This window comes from Dichotomopilus funicola (assembly GCF_033296635.1).
Source record: "Dichotomopilus funicola strain CBS 141.50 unplaced genomic scaffold C8A04scaffold_91, whole genome shotgun sequence".
In the NCBI taxonomy this organism is placed as follows: domain Eukaryota; kingdom Fungi; phylum Ascomycota; class Sordariomycetes; order Sordariales; family Chaetomiaceae; genus Dichotomopilus; species Dichotomopilus funicola.
The window spans coordinates 23,377-31,681 of record NW_026944112.1 but is presented as its reverse complement, the minus strand read 5'-3'; the positions used below and the strand labels follow the sequence as shown (position 1 = coordinate 31,681).

The 8,305-nt window shown below is 58.3% G+C and overlaps 2 protein-coding genes across 2 annotated transcripts; both read right to left on the bottom strand.

Annotated features, from left to right (window-relative positions):
• Window positions 1-199: 199 nt before the first annotated feature.
• C8A04DRAFT_32526 (ABC-2 type transporter-domain-containing protein) lies at window positions 200-5,055 on the bottom strand (the record flags this gene model as incomplete). Its single annotated transcript, XM_062782125.1, has 3 exons — window positions 200-344; window positions 409-2,735; window positions 2,806-5,055. 3 exons carry the CDS (start codon window positions 5,053-5,055, stop codon window positions 200-202), a joined length of 4,722 nt encoding a protein of 1,573 aa, XP_062633325.1.
• A 2,501-nt stretch (window positions 5,056-7,556) lies between these two features.
• C8A04DRAFT_15394 (uncharacterized protein) lies at window positions 7,557-7,775 on the bottom strand (the record flags this gene model as incomplete). The annotated part of the gene is made up of 1 exon (XM_062778471.1): window positions 7,557-7,775. A coding segment is annotated over one exon (219 nt), but the record flags the coding sequence as incomplete, so codon positions are not given.
• Between the last annotated feature and the right edge of the window lie 530 nt (window positions 7,776-8,305).

Genomic DNA, 8,305 nt, shown 5'->3' with positions numbered 1-8,305 from the left:
GTCGCACACCGCACTGCCTCACTTTACAAACTTAAGGGTCATAAATCAATCCATTTATGCAGCCTATCTAGCCCATTACCTCTATGAAACCCATGGTATGGTATCTTAACATGCAGTCGCCGGCACGTAATTAGAAAAAATGTACCAAGAAAAGAAGAAAAAATTAAGAACAAGAACAAAAGCTAATAAAGATCTGAGACTATGCAGCGGTCTTCTCATCCACCTTCTTGCTCTTGAACAACCCCTTGACACCGGCAATCACCTTGTCAAACAGACCAAACAGGGGGCCGAAACCGAAGCTCATGCCCTTGATGCGGACGGTGTAGATGAAGAAGTAGACCAACCTATCATATCACTTGTCAGCCTTCATTCAATGGAGAAATATCATCGGAAAGGAGAGAAACTTACATCCAGTTGGTGACGCAAAACACAAGGAAGATGCCAAAGTTGCGCCACTTGGTATCGGGGGAGACACCAAGCACCTGGATGTACTCGGAGCCGTCCTTGTAGGGGCAATATCCACAGTTGGATGTGTCGTCGGGGTTCATGATGTAGCCACGGCCGGCAGCGCGGACAAAGTCGCGGGCGAAGTCGGCGCAGGTCTGGCCGGAGGGGGGGTTGAAGTAGGCGCCCTCACCGGGGGCGCAGTGGACGGCGCGACCGGCGAGAGTGGCGGACAGGACGCCGGAGACCCAGTACGAGGAGGGGTTGAGCCAGTAGAGCCAGTACTTCCAGAAGACGTTGAGCTGGGAGTACGGCACGACAACACCGTTGAACAAGCAGAAAATAACCAGGAAGCACGGCAGGATGTTGCTGATGACGGTAAAGCTGGGCGCCCAGGCACAGATCCATTGGCCCCAGCTGGACTGGAACAGGAAGAAAAGCAGGGTCATGAGGAAGACGTAGCCAGCGGAGGGCCCCTCGCGGGGCAGACCGGTTGGCAGGTACCACAGGATCCAGTACAGGGCGCCGGCAAGCAGGGAGCCGGGGATCTCGGAGACGACCTCGGCGGTGCAGAAGGCGACCCAACCGTAGATGCGCGACGGGTGCTCACGGGCCATCCACAAGGCGAAGTTGCCGAAGAACTTGGGCAGAACGGCGTTCATGACGGTGGCGGGGATCATGATGATCAAGAAGCTCGTGAACATGGCGTTCTGCAGGTCGGCAACCGAATTACCCAGCCGCCAGAACGTGAACCCGTTGAAGATGCCGATCACCACAGCCGTGAACAGACGGCCGTACACGTACGAGGGCTCGCGCCACTGGCGGACAAACATGCGCTTGCTGAGCAACAAAATCTGCTGCCAGACCGGGGCCGCAAACTCGTGATGGACCGCAGCGCTCTGAGCCGCGGTCTGAGTCTGAGAAGAAGCGCTCACAGCCTTGGCCCGCTCAGCCTTGAGCTCCTGGATCTCGGCGATGACCGCCTCATTCTCGGGCGAGGTGCGCCACTCGTCGGACCAGTTGATGCGTTTCCCGTTGGGTCGGCGGCCGCCCTTGATGGCGGTCTCGAGAAGGAACTCGGCGACGTTGCGGCCCGGCGGGCAGTGCACGCCGCGGTCGGCAAAGTACTTGACAACAGCACTACCATCGGGGCCGACAGGGCCGAAGTAGATGGTGTTACCACCGGGGTTGAGGGCCAGGATCTTGTCGAACTCCTGGATCAGGTCGGACGAGGGCTGATGAATGGTGCAGATGATGGCCTGGCCGGCGGCGCACAACTTGCGCAGGAAGCGCACGATGGACATGGCGGACTGGGCATCGAGACCCGAGGTAGGCTCGTCGAGGAAGAGGAGAAGGGCCGGGCGCGCAGCCAGCTCGACACCGATGGTCAGGCGCTTCTTGTGCTCAACGCCGAGCGAGCTGATGATGGCGTCCTGGATCTCATTCAGCTCCAGCAGGTCGATGACCTTGTCGACGTAGTCCAGCTTCTCCTGCTTCGGGATGTCGCGGTTTTGCCGCAGCAGCGCCGAGAACTCGATGGCCTCACGCACCGTCGCGGATTCCTCGTGCAGGTCCATCTGCTCGACGAAGCCAGTGCTGCGCTGGAAGTCATTACCGAGAGCACTGCCGTCCACCAACATGTCGCCGCTGACCACGCCCACGGTCTGCCGCTGCGAGAGGGTGTTGAGAAGCGTCGTCTTGCCGGCACCGGACGCACCCATCAGCGCGACCATCACACCAGGCTTAGCATAGCCGTTGACACCATTGAGCAGCTTCTTCGGTCCGTCTGCTGTGGGCACTGTGTATTCGACGTTTTCCCAGGTGAAGATCCGCTCACTACCTGTGATGCTGCGGAATGCGCTGTCCGAGGCGCCCGAGGGGACCTCCGTCGAGGAGGAACCTCCTGAAATGTTACCAGACTCCTCGTCTGCGGGTGCCGCGGTCTTGGTCTTGTTGGCCGTCCTCTTGGACCGCTTGAAGACCAGCGCACCACCACCGCCGCCAGTGAACGACATCAGTTCGGTCGCGAGCGCCGTGACGATGAGGTACAGCACGGCGAAAGCGATGACCACACCGAAGTTGCGCCACAGGTGAGCGCGGGAGTAGTCGAACTGGACGGCCAAGTAGTCATCGCCGAGAACGCTGGTGTTGCCAAGGTGCGCCCCGCCAATGGCACAGCCCTGGTTCTCGGGGAGAATGCCGGGGCCCTGGGGGACCAACTGAGAGGGGGCACACTCCATCGTGCGGGCGTGGAACTCGTTGGACAGGACGGCTTCGAAGGAGTAACTGAGCTGTAGGGGGTCAGTCAGCCAAATGAACCTAAGATATGTGAAGAAGGGAGAAAAGGAAAGAAAGACATACCGGGTTAATGTGCGCGATCCAGCCAAACCAGATCTTTTGCGACAGCAACACCGGCTTGGAGATGACGTAGCCGGTGAAGATGGCCAGCAGATTCAGCGCCATGCCCGAGAAGCGCACCGCATCATCCATGGTCGGTGACATGGCCGCCAACATACGGTACATAGCCGTGATGCAGAACGTTGTCGCGTACATGAAAAGCAGTTGGATGAAGAACTTGCCCGGGTGCAGGTCGAGACCGGTCATGAAGAAGAGGAGGATACCGAAGATGATGACCTGCATGATCAGGACCGGCAGATCGACGAGGGCGCGAGCGAGGGTGACCGCGCTGGGGCGGTAGAAGGCGTACTCCCGGTGACGGGCCACGATGTCGCGTCCAGACACGGCCTTCATCAGCTCGGCCAGCTGTAGCCACCCGAGGAAGATGACGGCGAAGAAGACGGCACCACCACGCAGGAAGCTGCCATCCGTAGACGCAGGTGAGTTGTAGAAGAGCGAGCCGACGATGAGACCGTTGCTAATGATGGTGAAGTACTTGGAGTATAGCTCCGTCGGGTTGCCCCAGATCAGCCACAACTCACGCCGCGAGCACGCCAGCACCTGCTTCCAGAACGGGATCGTGTAGTTGGACCCTGCGAGCACCCGCTTCGACTTCTGCTCCTGTACCGACTCCTTGAACGTCTTCGCGTCCGCGTGGCCCGTCGTCATGAGGTGCTGCTCGAACTCCTTCACGTCATCCAACAACCGCTGGTACGCGGGGCTGGCCCGGAAGGCCGTCTCGAGCTCCTCGGCCGTCTTAGGCGTGCGGGCTTCCCACCCTTCGCGGAACTGCCGCGAGCCTGGGTCGCAAATGGACGTCAGGAAGTCGGCCGTTGTCTGTCGAGGGGGTGCGTAGAAGCCAAGGTCGACAAAGTACTGGCGCGCCTCCTTGGCCGGGCCCTGGTACAACATGCGACCCTCGTCGATGACCAGCACCTTGTCCATGAGATCGTAGATGCCCTCGCCAGCCTGGTACAGCGTCGTGAGTGTCGTCCGGTCCGACACGTCCGTCATGATACGCAGCGACTTGGCGTAGTCGAGCGCCGTCGACGCATCCAGACCCCGTGTCGAGTTGTCCCAGCACACGATCGTGCTCTTCGTCGCCAACGTCTCGGCGATGCTGACCCGCTTCCGCTCTCCACCAGAGACACCACGCACGTAGGCGTTACCCACGAGTGTGTTCTCCGTGTGCTTGATCGAAAACATGCGCAGGAGCGCGTCGACAATGGTGTTGAGATCACCCCGGAGGTTCTTGCGCGTCTTGTTGAGCAGCGAGAACCGCAGCGTCTGACCCACCGTCAGCGTCGGCAGGTGCTGGTCGTCCTCGGCGTTGTACACGACTTCGCCGCGGTAGCGCTTGCGGGCTTCGGCGGCCGGGATGCCGCTGTAGGACACATCGCCCTCGACGGCTGCGTACGTCTCGCGGTTGTTGGCGATGACCTTAAGGAATGTGCTGCACCCGCTGCCGGGCCGACCAAGCACCATCATCATCTCGCCGTGGCGCACGACACCGGTGAAGTCGTGGATCAGTGTGCGCAGGTTGCCGCCGCCGCCGATGCGCAGCGCCGGGATGAAGTAGCAGAAGATGCCGTACAAGTCCGGGCCGAACGTGCCCGCGATAGCCTGCGGCAGAGTGCGGACGAACGACGCGCCCGTGGCCACGCCCTTAACGGTCAGGTTCTTGTACACCACGGCCACCTTCTTGGCTGACTCGCCGGACTCCGTACGCTTCTCGAGGTGCCCGTCCCGCATGAACTGCTCGAGCGGGAACTCGTCCGTGTCGGTGGTGCTGTCCTCGATCTCTGACTCGTCGTCGCCGACAACCGCCTCTTCATCCGGACGCTTCGACACGGCGCTAGCCCGCGACGTAATCCGACGGAAGAAATTGCCGGCGCCGGTGCCCTTGGCCGACTTCTGTGATGCTGCTGCATGAGAGCGTGTCGTCGTGAGCTTGGTGGTGAGCTCCTCAAAGTCGTGCATGGCCGCGCGCTGGCTTACAGGCCCGCCCACCTCGCGCTCGCCCCATGTTCCCTCTCTCTCAGGGGTCGCCGGCTGCTTGGTGATCTCGCCCGACACCTCCGACTCGCTCAACCCGCCTTCGGCCGTCGTCTGGTTCGGGAGTGGCGTCTGGCTTTCGTCTCGGTGGTGCAGCGAATCCGGGAGCACATCCTGGGCACTGCGCCGCAGGGCCTCTTCTGGTGAGTGGCCCCACATGCTGAGCTACAATGCTGGGTTGTTTTCTTGGAGTTTTCGTTTTTGTTGTTGAAAATCAGAGCTTAATTTCTTCGGCTGGTGTTGTCGACTTTTGTAGCAGAGACAAAATCACACAAAACGTGGCGGTGAGTGCGTCTAGAACCGTTGACGGTGGAAGGGGGCTAAAAAAGGAAAATGAGAAACAATGGAATTTCCCCGAAGGTGAAAACGGTGAAGGGGTGGATGGGCGCAACCGGCAAGAACGATCCGACCCCCAGGTGGCAGTCAATGGCTGCGGAAACCTGCTCGCTGTGGTCCGATCGTTGAGTTCAGAAGCCACTGGGGGAAATAGGCGTTCAACGGATGGCGTTACTGTCCAGAACTCTTCAGACTACAAGAGAGGTTCTCTCGGATCAAGGCAAGGGGAGTGGCATGGGATTCTTTTATAACGAACCCTCCATTGATTTCTCAGCAGCCCATGTCGTTTCTGCGCAGCGGGTGTCCACATTTTGTCTGTTAACCCACCGGCAGAGCTGCGTTGCAAGGGACTGCGTGCAGCGGGCCGCCGACGCTCGTGGGGCTAGGGCGTGGCATGGTGTGCTAACTATGATGAATCACCGCCGAATGGAGATAAGAAAATGTTAGGATCGAGAAATCCATGCATGGGAGAGCCATGGATGGGGTTCTCCTGCCTGTTGGGCCCTGAAAGAGTGAAGGCCCCTCTGAAAAGTAACATGCTTCCGAAAACGAGTGTTGCTTCATCGAGCTCCATCGGGGTTTAGCCTTCGGTTTTCCCTTTTCGCACACAGACTGCGTATTTGACTCGAGAATCCCCCAACGCCCTTGCCGTTTGAACAAATCAAACCCCACCCTGCGGTACCCAGATGGAGAGATTGGCGCACGCAAGTCGAGGCAAGCAGTCCAATCCGAGCGTTTCGAAGCCTGTGGAAGTCCAGAAACTGCCTGCTTCCCGAGATGGCACGGATCCTTGGTCTCGGAAATCCACAACCCCTGCGCGCACGCCGAAACCGCCCCATCGGCGTTAGGCATTTAGCAGCGCCCAGAACAACACCCCCTGACAAATGGGCGGGCTTGTTTGCACCGGTTGGCAGCAGATGTTCAGCCGGCGTTTCTCCGAATTATCAATCCGAGGGAGGCAGTCTATCCGTTCACTCATCCAGTTTCTAAACCAAGCCCGTAAAAGAAGTAGTAATCGGGGAATAAAGAGGGGGCGAATCCCTCGATTTTATCATCAAGTCCAAACTGTCGTCGTATCTGGGATCGCATGGATCTTGTGTCGCCCTGTCCGTTCGGGGTTTAGCAGACCAGCAGGGTTTCTGCAGTGGTCCCGTCCCTCGACCCCAGATGAGCGATGGGCAGCACCAAACGCAATGTGACCTGAAGGCATGTGTTGGGCAACCTCAGATGCAGCTAGGTTGAGGCACAGTTTCCCCCGTCACTCCTCGGGCGACGAGGGCGGCTCGGTACAATTCCCGATTCCACGTCCCCAATGCGTTCAACATCAAGATCTTTACGCAGTCGGTCTGTTTCTCACTCACAAACAGCCCCGGGAAAAAAGTTGAACTAGAAACGCGGTGACCCCGCGACACCGCCCGACACGAGGCGGGACCCACCAATTCGACCCCCACCCGGGACTGATCCCGCCCGCGCTAGCGGACGGTGCAAGTCATGCTGCTCTTGAAATCTGACAGCCCCTGATTCGTCACAACAATTCCGACTCAGGATGAAATCATCCGCTAAAATCACACGTTGGGGTGGACTTAGATATCACAACCATTTGGCGGGACCCCGCTTTCCTCTTTCCCTGCCTTTGGGCTGATGCGTGCCCGCTTTGGTGTGGGAATCGAGAATTCCGAAAACGAGGATTCGGATGTTCGATTTGTGGAGTGCCCATCCGGCCTGAGGAGTTAAGTGTAAGAAACGACAAGAAAGGATGTGAGCCAACACATCTCCGAAGGTCAATTTTCGGATATGAACAGGAAAATGGTTCACCTTCCGTCATTCTTTGTTGATCCTCCCTCCCTTACCTTCCCAATGATGCATTTGTGGTGTTTTTCTGACGCGGCCGTCAACCCCGGCCTACTGTTTTCGGCTGCGCACCTTTTCGGCTAACGGGACGGGAGAGAGTGAGAAAGGATTCGCGAGAGCGAGCTGGATGCGGCGGTAAACCGGAAATACGCGCGCTGTCTCAATTTGAGTGTGACAAGTTAACGTCGAGTCTCTTCCGGCGGAGTCGCCAAGGGTGTGGCCAGGGTTGTCTTACACATATAATTTTACACTAACGCTGGTATTGCTCTTGATGTATTCAGTTGCGAAAGAACTCGAAGGCAAATTGAATGCACACCGGCATACTCGGCACTCGCAGAGTTGTAGATTAATAAACGAGACACAAATAGTCAGACGATTACATAGTAATGTATTAACTCGGCCCTAATCTATCAAAACTACCAAAGACTCTCCCACTACAACTAGTTAAACTCGAAGAGGAACTTTTTAAAACTTCAATCCTTAGATCCACCATCACTCCCACTTCCGTTTCCATTCCTCATCATCTTCATCATTTCCCTCAGTGCTGCCACCTCGGCTTCCTGCCTAGCCAGCCGGATCCGCAAATCATCCCGCTCCTCCTTCACATCTTTCACCTCCTTCTCCAGCTCCTCAATCCGGTCAATCTTCTTTTGCCGGTACCGCTTCGCCGCAAGGTTGTTGCGGTATCGCCGGTCAAGTGTATCCGCGTCGACGTCGTCGCCCTCAAGAGCAGCGGCGCCGGTGCCGGCAGATACAGATGTTACTACGGCCGAGGCTGCCACGGCTGCTGCTGAAACAGCGGTGGGTGTAGCTGCTACATTAACGGCGGCACCGTGGCCGTGCTTGGCAATCCGTCCGTTGGCAGTCCGCGAGAGCGAAGCGCCGGGACGGGGGCCTGGCCGACGTCCCGGCCGGGAAGACGACGTCTTGGTACGTTGCGACGGCAACTTGAGACCCGGGATGAGTGTGCCACCCTCGGGGGGAGGGCTAGGCTGCGAAGCGGGGGAAGGTGAAAGTTGGAAGTCAGAGGTGGTGGTGGTAGCGGGTGTGTTGGTGAGAGAGGCGGTGGTCGAGCCGAGGCTTGTTGCTGAGCTTACGCCAAGGGCCCCGGGCGTTGGGAGGGCTGTCAGAAGCGATGACCCGCCCGATGCCGATGTTGTTGTGGCCGGGTGGAAAGAAGTAGTGGAGGAAGACGTAGAATAGTCAAAGAGTGGGGTGGTGA